Source organism: Peromyscus leucopus, chromosome 3 (genome assembly GCF_004664715.2).
Source record: "Peromyscus leucopus breed LL Stock chromosome 3, UCI_PerLeu_2.1, whole genome shotgun sequence".
Classification (NCBI taxonomy): domain Eukaryota; kingdom Metazoa; phylum Chordata; class Mammalia; order Rodentia; family Cricetidae; genus Peromyscus; species Peromyscus leucopus.
The window spans coordinates 9,594,723-9,622,053 of record NC_051065.1 but is presented as its reverse complement, the minus strand read 5'-3'; the positions used below and the strand labels follow the sequence as shown (position 1 = coordinate 9,622,053).

Here is a 27,331-nt window from a genome sequence, read left to right as displayed (position 1 = left end):
TATTGGTATTATTTTCAGTTATTTTTGTTTGTGTAGATTAAGAAGAAATATGTTAGTCATAAATGCCCGTTCATCCATAAGTGTACACAGGTATTTCACACAGCCTTAAAATGCCCAAGTTACTCTGAAAATGACAGAAATTTTCAAAAGGTAAAATTTAAAATAAGGCAGAAGGAATAAGGGGAGAAATATGTGCACACAAATCTGTGGTTTCCATATTTGAATAATATTTGCCAATAAGTAAAGGTGCAACCTCTTCTATTTGAGGTTGTGTGCCAACCACTTACACTATTATTTCACTAACACAGTCATGTGCACTTAGGTGCTCCAGAGGTATGTAGCATGCGTCTCTTCATCTATTTGTGATTAAATATACATCCTTTGATGTCAACCTACCATAATTTAGAGAACATAGTCTTGGACACTTCTGTAATTACATTTACATGCAGATTATTTTTCTCATTTCTGATACTCGTTAATTCTGCTGCAAAGCTTTATTTGCTGTAATGAACCAGCATCCCTGATCCGCCTATCTTTGTGGTTAGTTGGTAGAAGGACAGTGTTTAAATTTCTCTGAGGTCCCTTGCTGAGTGGCATCACAGGATGAAGAGCTCTTCAGGAGGGGGCATGTGCTTGTGGTTTTTGGTCTTCTGCATTTTATGACAAAGGAATTCCCTTTTGAATCGCGCTGCTCCTCTGAAACCCTGGAGCCTCTGGTTCATGCAGCCGCGGTCCGTCCGTGCAGTGTCCCTGACGTCATCCGGCGTATGCATAAGCCCTGCTATTGTCTTACTGCTCCAGCGGGGCTGAGGATTGCAGTATCCGCGCTGCTGCTCGCAGACCTGCCCTGCGCTACCTAGCCCTCCTCACTGCATCCCGCAACAGCCGCGTGGGCCTTTCTTTGCCTTGTGGATTTTGAAAAGCAGCTCTTCGCTTTGGGATGGTGTAGGAGACCTTGCTTTCCCCTCTCGAGAGAAAGCTGAAGCCCTTGGAGGAGAATCTGGCAGCTGGACATAGCTGGGACTGCATTGTCTGCCTTCATGACCCCTGCTGTGTAGCCAGCTCATCTCTTCCTTCTCAGGAGCACATGCACATCTTACGTTTTCTTACTTCCTTTTTCCTTTCCTTTCCTTTCTTCTAATTTTTTTTTTTTAAAAGCAGCTTCTGGAGCCAGCCATGTTTGGTACTGAATCCTCATGTAAGTAAATGGATCCTACTTCTCTTCTATAGAATTGTGTGCTACCAGGGTTGCCCTGGCTTGAGTTCATGTCACTCTGCCTCAGGTTCATAATATTTGCATTTGCCTCTAATCACAGAAGAATTGGTCTTGGGTAAGAGACTTCCCTGAAGTGGATTATTCATTCTTAAAGCCAGGCTTGTCAATGTGGTCAAAACGAGGCCTCCAAGAGGGAGGAGGTAAGACAGGATGCAGGCAGCCTCTCAGACCTTGCTAATTGATGGGATCTGGACTGCCACTGATCCGTTGTTGGAGGCTCCTAATGTCCTTAGACCCTAAAATAGGTGCTAGAAGACTCTGAGATGACAGTGTTTGCAAGATAAGGGCTTGCATTTTTCATCCAGGGAGAGATAAAGGTGTCTTTATATATCTTCCTCCATATTTTTACAAAAACACATGGGTAGACACTACATGTAGGTTTAAGAAGAACAATAAATAGCTTTCTACTTGAGACAGAGTGCTTTTTTTCACAATGGTTTCAAATTTGATATGTTGGCTAACATCACAGAATGGCAGCCTTGTATACGTTTTAAACTTATACAATGAAATTGCTTTGGTGCAGAGCAGGCCCAGCTCACTGGGCTGGGCTGGACAGCAGTTGTAGACACACTAGCCAGGTATTTAAAAATTGGTGATAGTCAACCTAGCTGAGAACCATTTCATGTTTGGTGTAAAGTAACAGTGAGGTTGTACATGCTCTGCAGAACATTTCACCATCATCTGTAAGCAAAGGTGACAGTCATGAATGTCTAGAGATTTGACCTACTGGCCTGGCTTTGCAGGGGACAAGGGGACTGGGTTAAGGCAGGACATTGAGGAAATCTATTTCTGATGAATTTGTAATTTGACCCCAACTTTCTGGTCACAGCCATCCGTGTGCCTGTTGGATAGCTGCTGATTATTGTAGAGAAATAGCATTTGCAGAGAGCTAATAACCCTCAGTTCTTTTGTTTCTTGACTGGCTTTAAAAAAGCTCATTTTTGTTGTTTTATTGCTGAAGTCTCCCATTTCCAGGGCTACCATATTTTGTAATCAAGTTCAAGACAGACTAATAAGAAATTTAGTGTCCATTCGACATATGTTTCTTAATAATTTGAAAATATTTTAAAATTCATTTAATGGTACATTTGGAATTCTTGTCATCCAAGAAACATCTTTCAGTGGCAGAGATCTTCCAGTTTCTCATTTCAGTAATGGAATTTAATTGATGTAAGACCCTCGGTGAGGACAGAAATCTTTATACTGTGTGTTACAGGGAAATTAGTGCTGTTAGAGGCAATTGAAATGCATTGTTGGGCTCTCATACCAGGGTCCCTTCCATTGTCTGGCCTGTTTTTCCAAATAGACACAGTTTTTTTTTTTCACCATCAAACCTTATCTTTTGATAGTCTCACCCATGTGCTATCTGGTATATTTGAAAACTGCTTTTTGGTCTCCATGGCTACCGTTATGGAACGGAACTGAGTACTAGTCAGCGCACAGACCACTGTCATGCCAGGTTTTAGCAGTTTTGCTTTGACTGAGAACCTTTTTGCTTTGACTGAGGATTAATGCTTATCTCTGGCTTGTTACTAGAAGCCCACAGGTATCCATGCTCCCTGTGGGCATTTCGAATTAGATGGCTGTCTTCTTTCAGATGAGGAGATTCTGTGCGCTAAGTGTGTCTACGCTGAGATTCTGTGCGCCAAGTGTGTCTACGCTGAGATTCTGTGCGCTAAGTGTGTCTACGCTGAGTGCTTGCTTTGCCTGCAGCCCTTTACCTGCATTACTTTACCTTGGCTGTTGTTTTGTGGGCCCGAAAATTCTCCACGTTCAGAACATGCAGGAAGCAGTACTCTTTGAAGTTTTAATTAGTTTGGAAGGAGCCTCCCAGACCAACTTCGGTGTTCTTACAGAACTGTCTTAGGAAGTCTTTAGCCAGCTTGCCTGCAGTGGGGGGCAGGTCCTAGAAACACCAAGAGAAGCCACCTTCAGAGATGGGGGAGTCTGTTCTTGACGTTAGGATGCTGTGCCTTACTTGTATCAGATTTTTTATTTTAAAAATTCTTTCCTTTGTTTTTTTTTAGAATATAAAATACTTACATCATTTCCCCCTTCCTTTTCCTCCCTCCAACTCTTCCTGTATACATACCCTTCCTTGCTCTCTTTCAGATTTATGACCTCTTTTGTTTATTAATTGTTGTTAACATGCATTTATGTATATGTCTCTGTATATATTTATTTCTAAATGCCTAAATACAACCTCCTCTGTCTCTATAATGTTACTTGTGTTTATGTTTTCAAGGCTGACCATTTGGTATTGGATAACCAATGGGTGTGTTCTTCCTTGGGGAAGACTGTTTCTCCTACTCTCAGCCTTCCTTAGTTAACTGTTGTTTAAATTGAGGTATGATTGACATATCATAGGATGGATAAGTCTTACTATGGCTTCTAAGCATTTGTACCCATGTTTGTATGGTAGAACCCTCCCTGGATGGAGATATGGAACACTTGTGTTTCCTCAGGAAGTATTATGGTCTTGCCATTCATTATTACTCCCCCCCCCCCCAATGGTGATAATCAAATGGTGATAGTCACTGTTCTGATTTGTGTTTTCCCAGACTCATTGTTAATGGCTCTTTTAAATTTTCTTTCTTGCTTCTTGTGTTTTAAGATAAGACAAAGGGAACACATCTTCATTGTTTACTTGTTGAATATATAATTAAGTTGATTTTTATGTCTTAGATTTTTGAGGTCAGGTGTCTGTAGTGCCTGCATTCTACATTCTTATATTTCTATCTCACCAAGATGTTGTTTATCTTAAGTAACCCTCCCTCCTAGACAACCCCTAAATAAAAGGAAATAGTCTTATTAAATGACAAAATTGACCTGGAAGAGCAAATGTCTCACAAGTTAGAGACTTACATTACCATGCAGAAATAATGAATAAGTCTGCATTAATGTATGATGTAGTTTATTTTATTCAATGTTTTGTCTGTTTACAGTGTGAGTGGTTCACCTAGGGACTCCTCCACACCAGGCTAGCATCTTCTCTTCCCAGCCCACCAGCATCGTTCCATCCTCCGTCTCTGACAATCCTGTCTCATCTTTCTGACTTGGGGATGTTAATTTCCTGTAGTTGTGTTGACTGACCCTTCTCTCCTTAGGCCTCGCTTTGACGTGAAGTTGTCTGTAGTGTTAGGAGACTCATCATGATGAGGTGAGAAGGATAATAGCTCTGAGGTTTCCTGTCACTCTGCTACCATATGGATGTATTCTAATACATTTTTCCTTTACTGAAATTATTTGTGTCTAAAAATGGGACTAATGCTTTGTAGGAGTCAGAATAATTTACAAGAAGAAAATGCTATCAACAAAGTTTTATTGAGTAAAGCAATAATTAGATGCATATTTGCAGTACTTAACTTGGTTTAATGAAGTTTATATAGAAAAATCAGTAGAATTCTGCAAAATTAAAAAAAAATCTTGCAAACTGTTTAAGAGGAAAACAAAATTTCAGCTTTTGTGAAGTAAAGAAAATTGGTAACAGGAGAAAAACAGTTTATCTTTTCTGTTTATCAAGTGAGGAAAACTATTTCCACTGCTGACCTTTGGTCACACTCTTCCTCATAAAGCTGGTTATTCTTCAAAGAACAGATGTTTTAACTGTAATGCACATTATTCGATTAGTATTGCCTGGGCTCCTCTCCCCCCCCCCCCCATATAACTTTTCTATTTCTCAAGGGTGCCAATGAAGGGACTGTTTAAGGTATGCAGTGGTGGGAATTGTGCCCTGATACATTAATGTGTCTCCCAAAGCACCTGCCTTATTAGATTAGTACCTTACCTGCTGAGAAATAGGATATCCCTGAGGAAAACAGCATCCTCGAATCTCCCCTTCCACATTTTGCTACAGATTTGCAAAGAGAAATTCTAGACTAAGGCATTTGTGAGGCATGGAGGAAACCACCAGAGTACCAACAAAATAGTAACTAGTGTGAGACTTGGCCATCTATCTTAGCCGCGATGAGGTGATGACAGGCTGTGCAGAGTTCCTTCTTTAGTTTGCCTGCATCACCCAGTGGGTAATGAGAGAGATCTGTGGGATGTTACTCATATAATTCGTCTGTGATGGGCACCGAAGTTCACCTGTTGCCAGTACTTTAATTATAGATCTATTAATTAAGTTGGAACTGACAGGTTAGGAGTAATAGCAACCATGGTGTCATGCTATTGAGAACAAGAAGATTCTCAAAAATTTTGATTTGGAGCAGTTGTATGGGAGACAATCAAATGAATACACCCTGTAACGTTAGGTCACGAAGCTTCTGGGATGAAGTGCATCTGGTAAGGAAACAAGTCACACTCTTTTATGTGCACCCAGGGACCTTCTTGACAGCTGGCTCTATGTAAGGTTGAACTTGGGTCTGTTGTTTTATTGAAACATGTGTGAATAAGCTGAAGTATGAATAGGGGCTATGGCTGTCCCAGATCACCTTTAAAATGGACCATTTCTCAATATAAACACCTGATTATTGTCAGTAACTGTTAGAACTGTTTTTTTTTTTCTGTTAGGATGTTGGATATTTTAGTACTATACTTATTTTCCCCTTAGCATTTGTCATATGTAACTAGGTAGTTTAGGAACACCAGCTATTTTCCTTTCTTACGACATTGATCTCGTTGCTAGTCTTGAGCTATATTGGATTTTAGATGCTTTCATCTCAAAGCAAAAGTAGAAATGCTTAGCTGGGGTTGGACTAAACTCCCAAGTCTGCACTTAGAACATGTGTGTAGGAGAAAAATATTATTGCATGGCTTTAGGTAGGTAGGGTGCACAGACAACTGAAGCATATAGATATATGAAAGCTAATGTGGCTTTGGGGGATTTATGTTGAGATAAGTTCACGTAGGAGCTTGGAATGTTAAGGCCCATGCAACATTTTTGACTTGCTTTACTCTGTCTGCTTTCAGTCTAACAGCAAGATCTGATGTGAGATTTCTTTTTGAGTTTTTTCTCTGTTGATAGTTAACATTTTATCTTTAGAACCAAGAGCATATTTTAAAGGAAGACAGGAGTAAATTGCTTTTGTGGATATTTCCATGTTTATTCCCTAGCTTAAAAGTAGAATAAAAATATCCATTGGCTTCTTACTTTCACCCCACTGTTGGACTCCCTAAGGGGTCGCCTATAGTTTGTTCAGCAAAAATCACACAAGTGTTCAGTGGTTTGTTGTTTTCATTGCTACAATGGACCAGATTCATATCCTGTCTAAACTGTGGGGAATCCATCAGGGAAATTGCCGTATATGGAACTTTCCCCGTAGGATTCCCATGGAATTACACAGGATGTGAATAGTCCCTGTTGTTAGGGATTCTGAGTTAGGAAAGTCACTGGGCATTTGTATTTTTGAACATTTATAATAGCCATTTATAATTAATATAGTCAGTTTTTTAAACTCGAGATCTGAGACTGTTTGGATACCATATGAATTGTATGGTCACTTTTTTGTTTTTACCTAGAAAATACACATGCGATATAAGTTAAAAGTCATATTTGCTATGCTACAATGGTAAATTGTAAGATTTTCATTATATCTTATTTGTATTCTCATAGAAATAATTGTGAATTAAAAAGTGATTGTGCAATTTAATACATGAAGTAGAAATGGCAGACAAAACAGATAAGGAGTACCAAGTATAAACATTCTGGGCTCTCAGTTGGCTGCATTAAAATGGTGTCTGTAGCACATACTACCAGGGTTTTGCTGTGTATATTTAAATTGTGGCTTATTAAATGAAATTTTAGTGTTAGGAGAACTGGCTTTTCAGGGCTAGGATGTGTGCATCAGGGAGGGGCTTACCAAAGGACATCTCTGTAAAATAATATGCGGCAGTGAGAATGAGTAACAAAAGAGAGGAAGCCATCACTTCCTCAGACTGGGAGGAAGACTGAAAGTCTCATGGAGAATACTTTTGATGGAAGAGTTTGCATAGAACTGGATGAGGTGGGTCAGGGTTGGAGAACACTCTGTGTATTTGCTACCTGTGGTCACTCCCATGGCATCACTAAGTGATCCTAACACTTGCAGAAATGGCTTAAGCCTATTAAGTTGGATTGTTCGCCATTTAAAATACTCTATCAATGTAAATTTGACCATATCAGTGTGGTAGTCCTATGAATGTGTAATTTAATATATCAAATTAAGGAAAAGTTGGAATCTTCAGGGTTCCAGAAATGTCCTCTTAGATGTAAAATGTGTGGGCTGTTTGTCACATTGTGGTTCTCAGCAGTGTCAATGGGTTAATGAGTTAGTCATTATTGGTCTCTTAAAAGGCATCCCCAGAGCATGGCAGGTACCACCATACACTAAGCTCTTATTAGTTAACATGTGTTCTTAATACCTGGATTTGCTATGGGTGATAGGATTATTGGAAATATGATATGTTGAATTATAATGGGGTTAACATAGGGTTTAAGGACATGTTTTAGGCTGAGGTGCTTTTCATGTATTTCTGCTATGCTAAAAATATGTCAATGAACAGCTCTTACTTGTCACCCTTCAGAGCAAGGCCAGGTGGCATGAAAGAGCAATAGCATGGGAGACATTAATTACTAAATGCAGATTTATCGTGGATAGATAAACTGAAATGTGCTGCTAATTTCCTATATATTGATGGCTTTACTATGTCAGATCTAAGTTAAATGACCATTCTTAAAAGTGCAGTAATTATGATCAGGTACTCTAGTCATCAATTTCTCTACAGCATGAAAATAGAATTGCATTCCTGTTATAATTAAAAATTAGCATGTATTTAAGATTCAAGATTTTGTACACATTTTGGGCAGCAGTAAGCCTGTTGAGGATATACATGGACTGAGAAATCACAGTACTTTATTGTTGTAACTTTTGCTACTTCCTCCACCCCGGCTACGTACCCAATACTTGAGACTGAGAAAAGGCTTTTGATAGGGTCTGACCTGAGGAAAAACACATAGGGGGTCCAGCCTAGCCTTGCCTCACTCAGAAACCTGCCATTTCTCCCCTGAACATTGCTGGGCTTATTTTAGTATAATGGTTATTCAGTTCCCTATTACTATCGAATAATCCCCAAACACAGCAGCTTACAATAAGTACGTATTGCCATTTTTCACTGTTAAGCAAGCCCCGCTCATGGCTCTCATCCTTAGGTCCCTTGTGCAGTTATGGCCAGATTTCTGTAGCCATTTTTAAGGCTCATGTGAGCCAGAGGTCCAGAATAATGTGGTTCTTGCCTGTTGACTTGGGGCTTCCTGGAGCTATGGGCAGAAATGTGGACACTTAGCTTCTTCCTGTGGCTGAAGCTTCTTATAGCATGGTGCTGAATTCTTGGAAAGAATAGCCCATGACAGAGTGCTCTGAAAGATCAGGTAGAAGCTGTGGTGTTTCTTACGGTTTGGCTTCTGAGGTCTCAGAAGTCACTTCCATGTATTATAGTGGTCACATAAATAACGAGGATAAGCCAGATTTAAAAAGAGGGGAACAAGAGCCATTGTGTAATAAAGGTGTAAGTGGCAAAGTCACACCGCAAAAGAGAATGTGGTATGGAAAATATAATAGTGGCTTTACCAGGAAACTAGATTTGCCACAGGTAGTTTCTAGACTAAAGAGGCACTGCTCAGGGATCTTCAGATATTTTATATAAAGTTTCAAAAAGTGAATATTTTAGACTTGGATACTATCTCTTTTCTTAGTTATTTATTTCTGCCATTTAATACAAAATTAGCATAGACACTGTAAGCCTATGTAGTTGAAATTCGTTTTTATGCCAGTACACATGAGTCAAAGGAACAAAGGTTCTTCCTTAGGTCGGTATTATAAAATATGCAGAATCTTTAAGGAAGATCACTTTGTTATTATTTATTTTTTATTTTATATGTATTTTTGCCTGTGTGTGTGTGTGTATCATGTTCGTTCCTGTTACAGCCAGTAGCCAGCCAGAAGAGGGTGTTGGATCTCATGAAACTGGAGTCACAACAGGTGGTTGTGAGCTGCTCTGTGAGTGCTGGGACGGAACCTGGGTCCTCTGCAAGAGCAACACTTGCTCCCGACCACCGAGCCATCCTTCCAGCCCCGGGAAATCAGTGTTTAAAATACCATTATCGGTGTTACATACAATGTATTCACTTTCAATGTATAGTTGGATGAAATGTGTATATTCATGTAGTCAGTGTTATTACAATCAAGATTGACCATGATACTGTCACTCCCAAGAGTTCCCTTGTGCTTTACAGCCAATTCCCATGTTTATAATCATATAATTTCATATAAATGGAATACTATAATATACACTTCTTTTTTTTCAGCATAATGTTGTCAACCGTGTTATTGCAGCTATTGAGAATTCTTTTTATTGCTGGATAATAGACGTGAATGTACTGGCCCACCTGACTGTCAGGGCTGAGGTTATTCCTGTCTTTAGTTCTTGTGAATAAAGCTACCGTATAAATCCTCCGGGGTAATTCCTTGTGTGAACATGTTTTCATTTCTTAGCCGTGATTTAATTTTATTTGGCTATTCTACTTTGCAGCGCTGTGGATTGAACTCAGGGCCTCATGTGCCTTAAGTAAATGTCTGCCATCAGACTACATCCCCAGATGCCATGTTCTCATTTTTCTTTCTCAACAATTGTACACCTGGAAATGCAGCTTTTGAGAAATTGCCAACACATTTTCCAAAATGGTTATGTATTTTTTTTACAGCAGTAGATGAGAATTGATTTTATCTTCATTCTTGCCAATATTTGCTGTTGTCAGCCCTTTTAATTTATATAATTTAATGGGTATGTGTGGGTATACTGTGATTTTAATTTGCATTTTTCTTGCTCTTAAATATATTGAGTAGCTTTTCACATACTTTTTGGTCATTTGTATATCATCTTTTGATGAAATAGCATTTTAAATAATTTATTTTACAAATTAGATCCTTACTGAGTTTTAAAAGTTCCTCATATATTTTGATACAATACTATTGTTACATATAGATATTGACAATACTTTCTTATGGCATATAGTTTTTTGTTGTTGTTGTATTTTCCTCACAATGTTAAGTTTTAAATTTTGATCAAGCCCAGTTATCAATTTCTAATGCACTATGTAAAAGTTATGTTTACTTTCAGGTTATAAAGATTTTTCCTCTATGTTTTCTTCTAAATTTTTTGGTTCTGTGTATACAATGATCCATTGTGAGCACACTTTTACACATAGTGTGTGTTAATAATGGGTGTTCTTTTTTTCACCTACTGATTGAGTTTTCTTTATGTATTTTATGTGTCTGTATGGGCATAGGAGTGTGCATGCCATGGTGCATATGTGGTGGTCACAGGATGACACTTTATGCAATCTGAACATTAGACCAGGTGGCCAGGCCTGGTGACAAGCTCCTTTATCAGCTGAACTTTGTAGGCAGAAGTTTCTGTCCCTCAAGCCACTTCCCAAATAACTGACAGGGAGACTTAATATTGTAATTGCTTGGCTGATAGTTCAGGTTTGTTACTAGCTAACTCACTGATAGCTCAGGCTTGTTACTAGCTAACTCTTAACTTTAAATTAACCCATATTTCTTATCTACCCTCGGCCATGTGGCTCATGGCTTGTTACCTCATTTTCTACACATCCTGCTTTCTGGGTGTCTGGCTGGCATCTCCCCCGACTCTGCCCTTCTTCTTCCCATCATTCTCCTAGTTTGGTTGTCCCTCCTATAATTCATTCCTGGTACCGGCCAATCAGCTTTTTATTAAACCAATCTTAGTGACAGATCTTTCCAGCATCTTTCTAGCATCTCTCATGAAAATGGTGTATTTGTTCCTTTCCTTCATTTATGCCTTGACTTTGGTCAAGCAGTGAAGAAATTAGCTATGGAATTACAAGGACAGTGAGAGCTGCTTTTTAAATTCATTAACAAAAGAATATATGGAGGAGAATAAATTACATCACTTAGCCAACTATACTCTCCTAGAAAAAGTACTATGTTTGCCGGGCGGCGGCGGCGGCGGCGGCGGCGGCGGCGGCGATGGTGGTGGCGGCGATGGTGGTGGCGCACGCCTTTAATCCCAGCACTCGGGAGGCAGAGCCAGGTGGATCTCTGTGAGTTCGAGGCCAGCCTGGGCTACCAAGTGAGTTCCAGGAAAGGCGCAAAGCTACACAGAGAAACCCTGTCTCGAAAAACCAAAAAAAAAAAAAAAAAAAAAGAAAGAAGAAAAAAAAAGAAAAAGTACTATGTCGTATAAAAGGTAAAATTCCTGCTATTAATAAAATTTTGAATTTGGAGGATATATTTACACTTATAAAAATTTGAAATGACTACAAAGTGAGATTTTTATCAAAGAAATGTTCCCATAAAATATTGCTAGGAAGGAAGAACTGTAGATAGGGACGTTTGTACCTAGAAAGCTTAGACTTATACTCATGTCAGTGTTACTGAATGCCTTCACATGTGCTCTTTCTCTTTCTTATGTCTTTGGAAACTCCTTTATTCTGGTATACTTCAGTCCGACTCTTGCCTAAGTATGTGTATTTCTTCAGTTAGGATAATTTAAATTTGTGAATTTTTATATCCGGAACCAAGATCTCCTTACGTAGTGATGCACGTGTTTAATCCCAGTGCTTGGGAGGTAGAAGCAGACATATCTGTGAGTTTGAGGACAGCCTGGACTACAGAGTGAGTTGTAGAGGCCAGTTTGTCTCAAAAAACAAAACAAACCAGCAAAAAAGATCTGTGTTTTAAGCCTTTTCTGCCATGCTCTGAGGTTGCCAGCTTGCCTGAGACTCTTAGATGTCTGTGTTCCTTCCAATCCCAAGGGATGAAGCACAACCTCCCTTGAATTAGATTCACCATAGCATTTGTCACCTTTAAAAATTAAATTAGCACTTGAATTTCTAATAACTCATTCTAATTATGTACTATTACCTGTAATGATTGTCAAAGTCTGCAAGTGTCATGATTTTTTATTTGATGGAGATTGAATTGCCTGAAATGGTATATGACATATATGTCATATACATATGGATCTGTTAAGTTTTCTTCCATAATGCCTAGAGTACTAGCATCACATTCCCCCCTTTTTTGGGGGGCAGCTTCTAGTAGTATCCTATCAGAATGAAACCAGGCTAACTATTGTAGTCTTTTGAAACCTGCGAGATGAATATTATTAATATATTGTGGGTTCATTTAGGCTGACCTTTTCATCCTTTTTCTTAGTTGGTCCTTGGCAGCCTGACCTTGTTAATATTTTTTTATTATTATAAATATATATTTATAGGCAGATAAGATAGCCTCGGTTTATGATGTTGCTTTGGGCACCTTATCCTTTAGCTTTGGTTTGTTCACCTGTAAAATGACCCTAATAGTTAACCTGCTGGAATTGCCATGGTGCATAAAGTAGACAGATCGAGTGACCAGCCTGAGGGCTGGAGTTCGCCATGCTGCAAACAAACACAGTTTGCACTCATCAATACACTTAATTGATATGAAATAAAGTGTACACAAGATAGAAATTGCAACATTAAACACATAGAAAATGGAGAGAATAGGTTTGGTTCCTGACATGTGGCAGGGATGAAATTGTAATTTACACATACATACTTTTACATCAGTTCTGACTTGAAGTATTTACACACACACACACACACACACACACACACACACACACACACACACACGTTACTGGTTCCTTTGTTTCTCTTTACATCCCATCTCCTGGTTTTCCATATTCTTCTGGGTGTTTGTAATTGTCATCTTCCCCTTTTCTCCTAGGCTCTTCTGTCTCTATATCCAGGCATGCTCTCCAGGGTGAATTTCCCTTCTTCTTTGTTGATAAACAGCTAACAGGTTGATCTCAACACCCAAAGTAAGATAGACAACACTCCTGTCATTTTAGAAAGCCCCTTTGTGCCCCTTCTGAACAGGTTCTTCCTTAACAGTCACTGTCTTATTTTCCTGATTTAAAATTAGCTTTGCTTTGGAATTATACAGTTCATATTGTTCTGTGTGAGCTAGCGTATTGACCATGTTCCTCAATGTCCAGCACCTGCTCAAAACATTTTCAGTAACTTCTCATTGCTTTTTGAGCTAAATATAAACTCTTTGGCTGGGTGTTGCGAGCTAGCCACCATATGGTCTCAACCTTCCTGTCTTATCTGAACTCCCACCACTGCTTTGTGTATATGTTGCAGGCAAACAGGGCTTATTTGCCCTTTCCCAAATGCATTTTCTCAAGCAGGGTCTTCCCCTCGACCTTTCTCCTTTTCTAGCTGCTCATCGCTTTGACAGTCTTTTACTCTTTGATGTTCTTTCCGAGCACCACTTGCTTAGAACTTCCCTGGTTCTCCTATGTGATTCCAGCCCTCCTTTTAAACCACACCCCATCACCAGATTTATAAATTCCTCTGTACCACGCAGAACAAATCTTCTTTCCAGCATCATCTCTCCTCTACACCTTTCCCCCAAGTCACTGCTTCCTACCAAAAATATCCTCCATTTTCAGCACCCTGCTGTATTTTATACTGGAGGAAGCATGAATACTCTTTCATATGTTCTGGGGTTATTCTTTCTGGTCTGGAATCTTTATTCTACTTACCAACTAAATGACCTTAGGTATATTAAAATGAACTTCTCAGTGTCTTCCTCTGTACAATGAGGACACAAGTAATGCTGTGTACTGACACAGTTTGAAGTACCTTAAGCTGGCTGTTTCTGGAGAAGGCTCAGCAACATCACCTGTTCTTGTACGATGCTGCTCTATCAGTCATGTCTGCCGGTGTCTTATCCTGACAGTTACGCTGTATTTTCCCTAGCCTGGAGTTTATTTTGGTGTTTGCTAAACTGAGTAATAAAAGTAATTTGTCCACTTAATAGTTGACAGTATGATGTGTTGAGGGAGGCTAAAGAGTTATTTTTGCAGACAGAGCCTCAGTGGTTACAGTTTTTATCCTGGTATCAGCTACCAATTATACCTAATCTCATTCCAGAAAATTAATTACTGAATTAAACCTGGGAATGTCAGTATCCTCTTTATTTCAGGAGCATATCTAAAAATGTAAACAGAACTCATATATATATATATATACATACATAAATATATATATGTACACACATATAATAGTATTTTAAGCTTAATTTGTAAAGAGAATCTTTATAAATACAAATAGTCACCAGCTATTTGTGGCTACTATAGGATTGTGTTTTTTTATGTTTGTATGTTTACTTTTTTACACTTTCTTAAAGTCATGCATTTTTGCAATTCTTTATTTGAAAGTTTTATGATACTTTAATATAGATACTATGACAGGCTTTGCAAATATTTTATTGCAATTCAGATAGATTCATTGGCACTTTCACCTTCTGAGGAATTTGGTAAACTTTTTCATTTAAAATTTGTTCATTATTAGTGTGTGTGTGTGTGTGTGTGTGTGTGTGTGTGTGTGTGCGTGCGTGCCCACTCTATGCCATTCATGGTCAGAAGACAACTCTTGGCAGTTGCTTCTCTGCTTCTGTGGGCTCAAGAGTTTGAGCTCAATGATCAAGCTGGCATGAAAAGTGTTTTTGCCCACTGAGACATCTCACTGACCCAAGCATCTTGATTTTTAATGATAATGGACAGAGTCTATCACCGGTTAGGGAGAAAAATAAAATACCTGTGGGTTTCCTTGTTGCTTTGTGTTTTGGGGATTTATAGTAGGATATGATAGAGATGGCCATCCTGTTGCTGTCCCTTCTAGTACTAGCATGTGTTGGTAATCTTTCACTCTATTTTTCCAGCCTTATTTCCTGTAAGCTTTTGCCAAGCCAAGGTTATTTTGGATCAATGGGAGAGCTGGTTTTTGTTGTTTGATTTCCTTTTGTCTATCAATAAACTACCAGGCCCTGAGACCTTCGGTCTTCATCTACTGGGGCATTATCAGCTGCCCTCCTCACTGTAGCCCATTCCTTTTTAATGCTAGATTGACTGTTTCCAGGTTCTCTTCTTGAGGAAGTTGAAGTCTGCAAATGCCATCTGTGTGCAGTGTCAGACTAAAACAATAATTCAGGGATGCAAAACACGTCTTGCCTTTGTTTCCTGATATTGTGCATTGATTTCTTTGTCTGTAAACTATTTCAAATGAATGAAAGCAACATTTTCTATTTTTAGTTTCAGTGGGTGGTTGTAGACTTTAAAAAGCAGCTCATCTGCAAATTCAATTTTTTTTTTGGCACATCTAATTTGCTTAAAGTAAAACACAATCATAGACATTTTAACTGAGATAATGTCATAGTTGTCAGACCTTTTCTTGTCATAGCAACTTAATTAGTTTTTTTTTTTTTTTTTTTTTTTTTTGAGGGTTGTTTTCACTTTTACAATGGGAATGTTTAACTTTTAGGCACAGTGGCCAGAATGGAGCCTTCTTTTTTCTTTTTCATGGATGCTTTCAGGATTTTTCTGACTGAAAAATTTTAAGTAATTAAAATTGAGTTCTGATGTCTCCTTTTTTTTTGACATTGGATGCTTCTAAAATTAGGGTTAGTCTTCTTTGGTTTTCTTTTTACTTCTCTATTTCTCCCTCTCCTTCTAATCCTTCTCTCCTCTCTGTCTCTTTCTCTCTTCTTTTGAGTGAGTAAATTCTTTGTAGATTTCCCTAAAAATATTAGTTCAGGGTCTAATGTGAATCAATAAACATCTATTGATAATTGATACAAAAAGCTAGACAATTGGAAATTCTTGAAATCAATGTCAACTTCACACTTACTCTGGAGAGTTCTGAAGATCTGGGCATTAGGAGCCCGAGTTACTGGCTTTTCTTCTCCGGAGAGAGTCTACACTTGTGGAGGTCCCAGACTAACAAGTCAATGAGTTGCTTACTGTTTAAAAGTCTTCCTGGGAATGTTGATTATGCTTGGAGCTCATTCCATGTGTTAAGACTCGACTTTCCTGTGCTTGATGAAAACTCCCCACTCCTGGAACCGTGACATTCCTAGACTCTCTTTCATTCAGTTAGACTCTCTTCCTACGGTTGGCTGCTGTGGAGGTGGTCATGTCTGGTACAGATGATTGGAAATGAGCCTAAATGGCATAGGATATTTTGTCATTTGTATTGTGGGAGGTAGAAAAAAAAAATCAGGTCTGAGAAAATGGATAACACAACATGACATGACTCAGTGGAGTTGGTTTATCTGGACAGGAAATTCCTACGTGTTTTACTCATTTAGTAAGTGGACTTGTGTTTGTTTTTGAGATTTGGTAGTAGGAATAATGCTGAGTATGAGCTATGATGGGCTCTGTATTATTTGCTCTCTGTCCAGCCACAGTTTTATTAAAGTGAGCCATAATTACTTGCAATGTTTCTCGGAGAACACTGGTGACCAGGAAACAGATAAAAAGACCCACAACATTTAGATGACATTGAGGTCCTTGAGACATCCTGCATATATTCACACACCTTTTGGTCTGGCTGCCCATTTTGTGTCTTTAGATAGTTGTTGTGTAGTAAAAACATGCCTCACAGTGGGTGGAAAAGTCCCAGTTGCTTGGCTCTCCCCCAGTCCATACTCAGTTCCAGATTCTTTCCTAGGGCTATGAGTAGGCATGATGAGAGTCCAACTTTCTTTTCTCCTTCTTTGCTTTACTGCATCACTTTAATATTTCAAACTCTCAAAAGTCTCTTTCTTCTCAGCTAATTTAAAGCTGTTGTAGGCCCTGCCTTCTGGCTGCAGGAAAATTAGTGATATGAGGAGTGAGTATACTGCCCTGACGAGCTTCGATGGAAGATGCATGGGTAGATAAGGTAGTTATGTGTTTTGTGAGGCAGCTTCCCCTGCCATTAGTATTTTATGCTGGTGATTAGGCAGATGTGGCAGTTTTATATAGTGCAGAGTTCTAGCACAAAAGCTTTCTGCACAGAACTGATTTCAAGATGAAGAGGAAACACACTCATGATGTTATGTAAGCTGAGTGAGCACTCGGATGTAAAGGTTAGAATGAGAGAGAGAGAGAGAGGAGAGAGAGAGAAGAGAAGAGGAGAGGAGAGGAGAGGAGAGGAGAGGAGAGGAGAGGAGAGGAGAGGAGAGGAGAGGAGAGGAGAGGAGAGGAGAGGAGAGAGAAATAGACCAGCCAATAGAAAAGACTGGGACAAGGATGGCTGATGCTAGTCCTCTAGATTACCCCTAGCACCCTAAACTAGGGCGTGTCTTTTAGAATCAAGAAAATTGAGGACTGTTTTTTTTCAAAGTCTCCTACTGGCTAGGAATATATGATTTTATTCATTCTCACAAAACTATTAAAATTATCCTCTAAAATATTCAGCATTGCACTTAAAGATTTTTTTTTATCATCCCCAAGAGTACTTTACAGCTAAGCATATACTTCTATGAAGGAAGGCTCAAATGATATTAGTTGTATGGCAAATCGTATCATCTTAAATATCATGACATTATTTCTAGATATGGTTGAATCTAATACTTGATGTGGTCTAGCTCATCTCTTCCCGACCTAAGCTGGCAAATGGATGGTTTGCACTGTGGTAGGTTTCTGGTTGGTTCAGGTCATTGTGTTTACTATGTGGAGATGCTGAAGGCGTTATTGTTGATTAAAGGGACCAGGGGAAAGCAGTCCAGGCATGGAAGAACACATGATAGCTTTTACTTCTACTTTCTATGTAACAGAGGTGTATTTTTTATTGCTTTTTAAAAAATGTATCTTTTGTTGTGCAGAGGCTGCAAACAAATCTCCTCTCCTCACTCCAGCTCCCAGGAGATTGTTCCCAAGACTAGACTGTGATCCTGGGAAGTCTGGCGCACTCTATCTAAATACTTGTCCTCCTCTTTTGTGGTTACAAAACATACTGCTTCAGCTGGTCAGCCATCTCATAAATTTAGACAGTGTTCTCAAGAGAAATTCGGTCATTGGAGCTAGAAGAACACAAGTTTTGCCAGTAATAAGCTCTGCACATAAAAAGCAGTTAGCATAATAGGAAATCCAGACATCAGTGAGGAAGTATGTATCTGTGTGTGCCAATCTCCTCTTTGGGCAGCACGTTTATATGAAACATGTTGTTGTATTATACCTCAATAGGGAATGCTCCTCAGTAAACTTTGTTTTAAATCCTGAGGTCTTAGTCTACCATTCCACGTTTTATTTATTTACTGAGTCAGGGTCTCAGTAAGTAAGATGGCTTTGAACTTGTGTTCCTCACATCTTAGCCCCCTAATTCTGGGATTCTAAGTGAGCATCACCACTTAGAGCTGCAGTGTTTTTCTCAACTAGTGGATGTGGGTATATACATTTGACTAATGGAGAGCTGATTCATACCAGTTCCTCTTATGGGAAAAAAATTGCCTATGGAACAGATGCTGATATATTTAGAATTTCATATTTATTTCAGCTAGCTTATGTAGGGTCGTTGCCAAAAGAGTGTATAGTTAACTGAATTGATCTAATGTTGAAGACTATTCTCTAATTTTATTGGTAGAATTTATTCCATGGAGCTACCCCTTGGCACACATCCGTCAAACTATCTCCCTTCGTTTTGGCTTTAGAAACCTCTACTTACTCCATCATAAACTTTTTCATCCCCTTTGACTGGGTTGATTTTTAGTTACTGTTAGTAGAAGAGTCTTTTTGGGATGTCAGGGATTTCTCTGGGGAACAGTTCTCAGGAGCTGTTTGTTATCTGCCTGATGATGTGCAGACCAACTGCAAACAGGAAGGACATGAGTTAGTTTCCATTGAAGGGTGTGGAAACCAGTCACTCTGGGATGTAGGCTTGAGGCTTTACTGCAAATTTATGGTTTTTCTCTCTTTCAGATGATAATAAACCACAATGTTTCTACCTAGCCTTCTCTCCCTCCAAAACCTCGAATGCCCCTCCTCCCTCTCCTTCAAATTCATATTTTACACCGAGAATACTACCACTTTTGTAGCAAGTAGAGAGAATACTACCACTTTTGTAGCACATAGATTTGTTACATATTGTAAATTCTTTTCTTGTGGAGTGCACTGCTTTCTTCTTCCAGTGAAGACCAGAGATGTTTGTGTGTCAAAGGATCAGGAACAGGTGGTTTGAATGAGAATGGCCTCAGCAGGCTCATACATTTGAATACTTGGTCCCTAGTTGGTAGAACATTTCGGGAAGGATTAGGGGGCGAGGGCTTCCTAGAGGAGGTGTGTCTCTGGAGTGGGATTTGAGGGTTCAAATGACTAGAGCCATTCCAAATATACTTTTTTTGCCTGAAACTTGTGGATTAGAATGTATGAATTTAGCTAATACTCCAATGCCATGCCCACCTGCCTGCTGCCATGCTTAACTCTCTGGAAGCATGAGCTCCAGTAAGTGTTTCCTTTTCTAAGTTTTCTTTGTCATGGTGGCTTCACAGAATTAGAAAAGTCACTAAGACAGTCATTAGATTACCCAGACCTGTAAGTCAGTGGAATGGATGTTTTAATTAAAGAGAATATTCATAAGGAATGAACACACAGAGCAGCAGCAGCAGCACAGTGGTATGAGGTTGAAAGGCTAAAAATTGGTTGTTATGGAAATAGTTATTTTATTGGGATGTTCAATTCTCTGTGCTCCCTGTATGTTGCCTCTCATTGTATTATTACTTTCGACATGCATCTTCTATATCCACTTATAGAATCACTCTTCTTTTCACACACAAATGTTCCTTCTGTCTGCATAGTTATTCCTTCTTTCACAATATATCTGAATAGGCTACTTTAATGAAGCATATTTTGCCTTAAAAATAAGAAAGTCATTTTTCCATAAGCTGGTTACCCATACCTTTGATAAACAGCTAAAGGACTTGTCTCCATCTGTTTTCTGCTGTGGTCACCAAATACTATAGCCCAGGTCAATTAGAAGCAGTCTGTTTCTTTGGTTTACAGTTCTGGAGGTGGAGAAGTCCAAGACTGAGAGGTGTCATGTAGTGAGAGCCTTATGTCTGTGACATCCCATTGCATAATAAGGGTGGTAGACTGGGAGATGTGGGTTCAGCTTGTGCTTTTACGTAAGGAGCTTTCAGGATAGCTAACTAATGTGACAGAGGGATTAATCCATTCTTAGGGCCAGAACTTCTAACGCCCAGTCACCCTTAACAGTCTTTCCTCTCAGATATGTTAGAATGCCTATGAAGTTTCAACATACAGTTTAGAGGAGATGTAGCACCCCACAAACAAGTCTGTGTCTCCATTCCTGGAATCTATAGACGTATTACATCAATGGCAGAAAATTAGGTGGAAATAATGTATCAGTGTACTGATATTTTAAAATGTAGAAGTTATCTTAGGCCATCTAGATGTGATTAGTATAATTACGAGGGTTCTTAATGTGGATTGGGAAGATATAAGTCAGAGTAATCTGATTTGAGAATGCAACCTTCTTTCCTGCCTTTGAGATGAATGAAGAGGGTCATTAGCCAAGAAGTATTGATGGCCTTATATAATTTTTTCAGATCTATCATTGTATAAAAATTTCTGTATATATTTTCTTTCTCCTTTGACTTACCAAAATGGGAGGTCTTAGCTCTGGAGACTGGAGAGATGGGCCAATGGTTAAGAGTGCTTTTTGCTCTTCTAGAAGACCCAAATTCTGTTTCCAGTACCCATGTTGGGTGGGTCATACCCACCTGTAACTCTAGCTCCAGGGCGTCTAATGCCTTCCTCTGGCACCTGTACCTATATGGCAGATTCAAACATCAATTTGTAAATATAAATTAAAAGAAATCTTTAAACATTTTTTTCAGTTCATATTTTTAATTTCCTTTAGTTTTCTTTTTAAAATCTGCTTTAAAAATATGTAGATCCTACCATTTTATATTTTAAAATAGCTTCACAGTAGGTCTTATGTGAATATAGTGTGATCTATTATAGGAAAAATCATGTTGCATTTATGGAGTCCCTTGAGCCCCTGTAGAACACATAAAACATAGAGTCTCCAATAAAACAAAACAGTCAGCAGTGATGTACGGCAGAGTCCGCTGTACCTCACTTTCACCAATGCTCTGTATTAACGGGCTTCAAAAGGGTCAGCTCTCCCTATCCTCGCTGTGTGGTGGTAAGAAGATCCCACGGCCTTCTCACTCACAGTGAAGGCGTTGGTGCGCAGCAAGCATGAGCCAGCTAAGCTATGAGCTTTCTTAAACCTATGAATGAAGATAGCATCTCATTTCCACTTATTCCTCAAATTAGAAATCAGGTTGAACATTCACTTGACAATGTCAGAAGTTTTTATTAGCATACATTATATCTAATATTTGCTTTCATTGTGACATCTTAATAGATGTGTATAATGTATTTTGAACACATCCACTGTCTGTTCCCCTTGCTTGTCCTTGTCCCCAGTTCCTCTAATCCCCTTCCTCCTCCCAACCAGTTTCCCTTCTGATTTCATGCATTTGTGTGTGTGATCTAGTGAGTCCCGTTGCAGTTCCTTGACCAGGTTTCATTTACAGGAGCATGAACGAACATCTAACCAGTGCCTACAGCGAGGAAGGACGGCCCTCCTCAGTCAATCATTATCTGCCTAGAGATCTTTAGGAGACTCATTTAACAGTGCCTTAATATTTCATTTTATTTTAAAATTCTTTTTATTAATGTATACTAGCTTACTTTATATTAAGAGGATTACTTCTTTGCCTGTATTTTGGAAATACAATTTTAGAGTTTGTCTCTGGCATTTTTTATCAGCTGTAGACGTGTTTGGTATCTACATAGCCAGCTTTCTAACTGTTACTTGTGGCTTTCATTTTGGATCTTACCACCAAAGGCCATGTTTTCTCTGAAATTAAAGACCGCATAAACCTCTCTCAGATGGACGCTTAATACCTGCACTCTTCTCAGTTTTACTTTTGAATCATTGATTTAGTAATGGCATGTTTTTCTCTTTTTAAGAAAAATTCTATAACATAATCTATAGTTTTCTATTAAATATATAACATTGTTTTCTAATCTGTGTGTTCCTTCGTCAGGCTGTTATTTAAATAATTCCTTTTGAAAATCCCAGCACTTTTATAAGTAGGACAAATAATGTTTTGAGCAATCACTTCAACACAAAAAATTCATATTTTTATTTTAGAATTAATGCATTAGGGCTGAGGGTATAGGTCAGGGTTAGAACACTTGGGAAACCTGTGGGAGTTTCTGGCTTCTATTCATAATACTGCTAAGAAATTAAAAAAATTGATGTAGTAATTTGTAAAGAATTAAATAGACATTCCAGAGTGAGCTTGTTGGGTCCTCGTGGGATGCTGCTGTGATAACTGGATTACCTTCTCATCGCTAGCTTCCTGCTTTCTCAGGGCTGCTATAGCAGTTTGGGTGCAGGCCCTTAGTCTGGTGTTGTTGGTTTTAACTTTTAAGCTTAATTTTTCAGTGGAAGAATAAAGGCACATTATTTTTGCTGTGTGGTCTTAGAGTTGTTTGAAACTGGTGTTGATTAAAATATCACCAGTATGACAAATGAAATAAGCATTGGTATGCAATGATGGAATGTCTGTGACTTTTCCTCTTTGATTTTCCCATTGTGTCCTAGTGAAATTCTCTTTTATTTGAAAAAGTCATGTTTGAGAGAAATTAATTGTCAGGTCAAGAAATCGTTTCTTGATTAAACATTCATTTTTTCCCCTTAATAATGGCCTCATATTCCATAGTCTATAAGGCTTCTCGGAGGAGGGTAGGGTATTTCCCGTGCTGTTAAATTGCTGTTAGCCAATTAAGGCTTGTCCTCTATGAGTGGACTCTAAGGGGAGCCTGACCTCATGTTCCAAGATGAGGAAGAGGCTGCCCACACCATCACAGTGCACAGCTGCTTCTACAGAGGACTGTTCTGGAATATTCACAAACATTACCTCAGATCTTTCGACTTTATTTTTACTGGTACTCATTTGAAATTGCAATTGTGCAAAATAAAACCCTCACACCCATGAGATAGCAGGCGTGATTCCATTCCTGTTGCCGAGATTCTGGCTGCATGTGTGTTAGTGCCTGCCTCTCTGGAGATGGAGACAGCAGTTTGGTGCTTCCTAGGCATCCAGCCCCTTTGCTTTTACTGTCTGTGCATTTCTCGGGGGGAAGAGGCTTTGAAAGGCCAATGGAAAGAGCCCAGTCTTGACTCTGGAGCAGCAGCTCTGCAGGAGGCTTGCTCTTCCTCCTGGACCACACCTGCCTCCCTTCACCTAGTTTCCAGTTGCACTGTCCTTGCTTAGCTCTGGAATGGAAACTCTTCTGTTCCTTTGCTTCTTTTCTTTGGCATCATAAAGATGAGAAGGAAGTTCCTTGCACTTTTGAGTTACATGCCTTTTTAAATGTTCTGTGTTGGTACTTTAGAGAGAGGGAGAGGGAGAGGGAAGACAGAGGAAGGAGGAGCTTATTTTTCTAATAAGGCAAATTTTATGATAGCATTTATTTGCTTAAGAGGGGCAGAAAGAAGGTGAGAGCTGGGATATAGGCCTTCCAGGGACCTACTCAATATTTCCACATTCCATAAGTATCTGAAGTTGAACATAGGTCCAACCCTGATTCTAATGCCTCCTCCACCTCCTGTTCACCCAGCTATCCCTTTTCAGGCAGTGATTATTCTCTCTTTTTGGCTACTCAGTTTAAAACCATTGAAGTAATCCATGAGTCCCTTGTTTTGTACACTCCACATGCACTGTCTAAAGGCCCTATTGGCTTTCTCTTCAAAATACACCATCACCGCCTCCAGCCTTGCTGCCTCAGTCCACGGTACTGTCTCCCCCAGTGACTGTGGAGGGGTTCTGAGTAGTCACCATCCTCACCCTTGCCCGCCCACAGAGCATCCATTAACCAGGTAAAGGCTGTGAGGTAAAGCACCTAAAGGATCTGATCCGTTACCTCTCACATTCTACCTCCCACTGAAGTCCCTCTTGACAGCACCAGACAGGACTCCTTGCTGTACTAGGCATGCTGTAGCTTTAGGGTCATGATCCCTCTACCTGGAATGTTCTTTCTCCAGTTCTGAAGGCTCCCAAACCTATAAACAAATGGCGACCTCTGGTGAGGCCAACCCTGACCACTTATTTGCTGTTATTGGTAAATTGTAATTTATCCCGTTTAATCTCCCTCAATCACATGTGCCAGTCATTTGTTTATTAAACCTCTGAGGCTCTAACTCAAACCAAAAAAACTCTTAAGGGCAGGGACTTTTGTTTCGCTGGCTAATTGTGGTCATAGTACTTATGTCAAGGCCTGGCATGTTGTTATTGGTCAATGAATTCACAAAGTGAATAAGTTATTCACAGATAGGTGTCAATCTCTGTGCTAAGAGTGAGAGTTACAGGAACCACCCGTCACTTTTCAACTCTTATTTGACTGCACCTTTTTAGGATTTCTGCAGTTAGTTAAATATAAAAGGAGTTCCAGTGTCCACTGGTGGAAAGAGTCAGAGAGTGTGTGTTGTAGTTGCTTGGCATCGCATGGGGACACACACACACACTACTAAGTGGCTTTAATTCAGTGACATGATGACTTCATTGGTAATGGGTAAGAGAAACACTTGAGGACTTTGCACTTGAAAGAGGAACAATGAGGAGTGACGTAAGGAAAGGACGACACTTCAGAAGTGCTCCAGATGAAGAACTCATTAGTATTTATTACTGCAGAAGACTTACTAAGGATATGGACTTGCTGGGGTAAAACATTGCCCTGTCACTTGCTGTTTAGCTTCCTACCTCTCTAAGACTCATTTTTCAGTCCTGGTAACTACGCAACAGTTATGTAGAGGACTTAATGACATTGAATATAAATGGCCTGCAGGACAGGAAGCATCACATAAACATATATAATTATGAAAGACTTTATGAAGGATTTAGTTTTTGTATTTGTATTACATGGTCTTATATCTAAATTGCATTCAATAGACAGAACAGAAGTATTAAGGCATTTAATCAAGTACGGCCACCTGTGTGTGTCACTTTATGGGATCATCCGTTAGAGTAATGATCACTGTCACTCATCTCCTACCCTCCCAAAGAGAACCCATTTGGAGTTGATTATGCTATTTTTGTTTTCTGAGGTGCAGAGTTTGATCATGTCTTTATTATTCTTAATGGTTAATTTTGACTGGACTTAGACATAGAAGTACAGACTCTGAGCAAGGACAGCCTGTCTCTTGGCAATCCATTTCTGGAGTTTTTCTTTGGCCTTCTCTCAGACTCTTGGCCAAAGGTTAAGAATATTCTGCATCCTGCTTGTTATTTTTCTCAGTGCATGGTTCTTCAGAGCAATACAACAGCATCATGGGACATGTGGAGTAACAGGACCCCGCATCTTGGCTGCTTTTGTAGTGGGTTTCTTATTTGCTTAAGAGATTTCTGACAGCATATTAGTGGATACCTTCTTCTTTAGAGAGACTGAAGAAATAAAGAGCTATGGCTGAAAATTTTAAACATTCGAATAAAGAAGAGTTGGAAATGATTACTGTTGGAAGAGGAAAGAGTTGGAACCTGAGAGTAGTGCATGCGTGAGTGTGTGTGTGTGTGCGTAGCAGAGAGGTTTGTTTATTTATATTTTTGTGCATATATATATATATGTACACACACACACACACACACACACACACACACACACAAATATATATATATCTGTCTGTCAGTGATCCCAATTACATTTTTGGGTGCTGAACTGAGCTTACCATTTAAATAGAGAAAAAACTGGGGAAGTGAGAGGTATGCATAATTAAGCGGTTCTGGTCAAAGTGTGGTCCTGCCCATCATCATCTTAGTTCTGGCTCTGTGTGGTGGTCTTTAGTTCTTATGCTGTCATCACTTAAGGGTCCCTATGAGATGACCACTTTTGATCCAAGTTGTAGCTGCATCTGAGAGGTGATCTGCCATGGAAAGTTTTGTTTTCCTAGATGTAATGCATACTGTATAAAAGCACTTGGTGGCCATTTTGCACTAATTAAACTTGTATACCTTTATCTCTGTAGATTTTTGCATAATATTTAGATAAATTTCAGGCACACAGCTCTAAACATTTGTAGTTACATAAATATATGTATGTATATGTATATATGGCACTAAGTGTATTAAAATCTTCTTAAAATAGTTGTTTATAAAGTGGTCACTAAAAAGACTTTACCACAAACATACTTAAATGAACTGTGACTTTTCAAGTCCCTGTTTCCTAAGTAGTCAAAAACCTGCAAAAAAAAAATTAGTAGAAGACCCAGCAATTATCTTAACAAAACATAAAATCATATCCTGTATGCCAATCTTTCACAGCAGTTATTAGAGTAGAACAGTATTTTTAAGAATATTTTTATTGAAAATAGATTTTTTCCTATAATGTATACTGATTGTGGTTTCCCCTCCCTCTACTCCTCCCAGCTCCCCCCACTTTCTGAATCCACTCCCTTTCTGTCTCTCATTAGAAAACAGTCTTCTAAGGGATAATAATAAGATAAAACAAAACTAACACATTGGAACTGGACAAAACAAACAGAAGGAAAAGAGCCCAAGAGAGGGCACAAGAATCAGAGGCCCCTCATTTGCACACTCAGGAATCCCATAAAAACACTAAGCTGAAAGCCATAATGTGTACACAGGGGACCTGGTGCAGACCTGTGCAGCTCTGTGCATGCTGCCTCAGTCTCTGTCAGTTCACATCAGCTTTGATCATGTTGATTCAGAGGGACTTGTTTTCTTGATGTCCTCCATCCTCTTTGGCTCTTATATAGATTAAAACAATATTTTTTTTACGGGATTCTTGTTGCTTTATATACAAAATTATGTTCTAGTTTTACATCAGTAAGTTAAATTTTGAACTTAGAAAATCCTTTAGATAAATGTTCATTTTGAACCTTCTTACAAAATTTCAAGTTTAGACAAAATTGTTTCTTAAAATAAAAGGTACTTTAAAAATAGTTTTCTTTTTAGTCAAAACATGGTCAACTCCTTTTGTGTTTTCTCTGTGTAGAACTGCATATGCTAATTAAAAATTTCATGCTCAGTAAATATACAGGAAGAAAACTGTCTTAAACTTCCTTCTTGTGCATTGGAAATTTATGAGAACACCTCTATCAATAGTCGAAAATATATTGCAGAAGAGACTGGATCCAAATTCTATTCATGACAGAATGGAACA

At 39.0% G+C, this 27,331-nt stretch overlaps 1 protein-coding gene across 4 annotated transcripts in view; it reads left to right on the top strand.

The window, feature by feature from the left end:
* St7 (suppression of tumorigenicity 7) overlaps positions 1-27,331 on the top strand; it is a 246,813-nt gene that overhangs the window by 56,342 nt on the left and 163,140 nt on the right. Inside the window, exon 1 of one of the 4 annotated variants that reach the window (XM_028871759.2) lies at positions 241-1,198. The exons of 2 other annotated variants lie outside the window; for them this stretch is intronic. In XM_028871759.2, coding sequence (XP_028727592.1) covers positions 1,177-1,198 — 22 coding nt within the window. In that variant the 5' untranslated portion in view covers positions 241-1,176. Of the gene's footprint in view, positions 1-240; positions 1,199-27,331 lie in introns of those variants that run through there. One more of the 4 variants, XM_028871761.2, reaches the window with a different exon arrangement.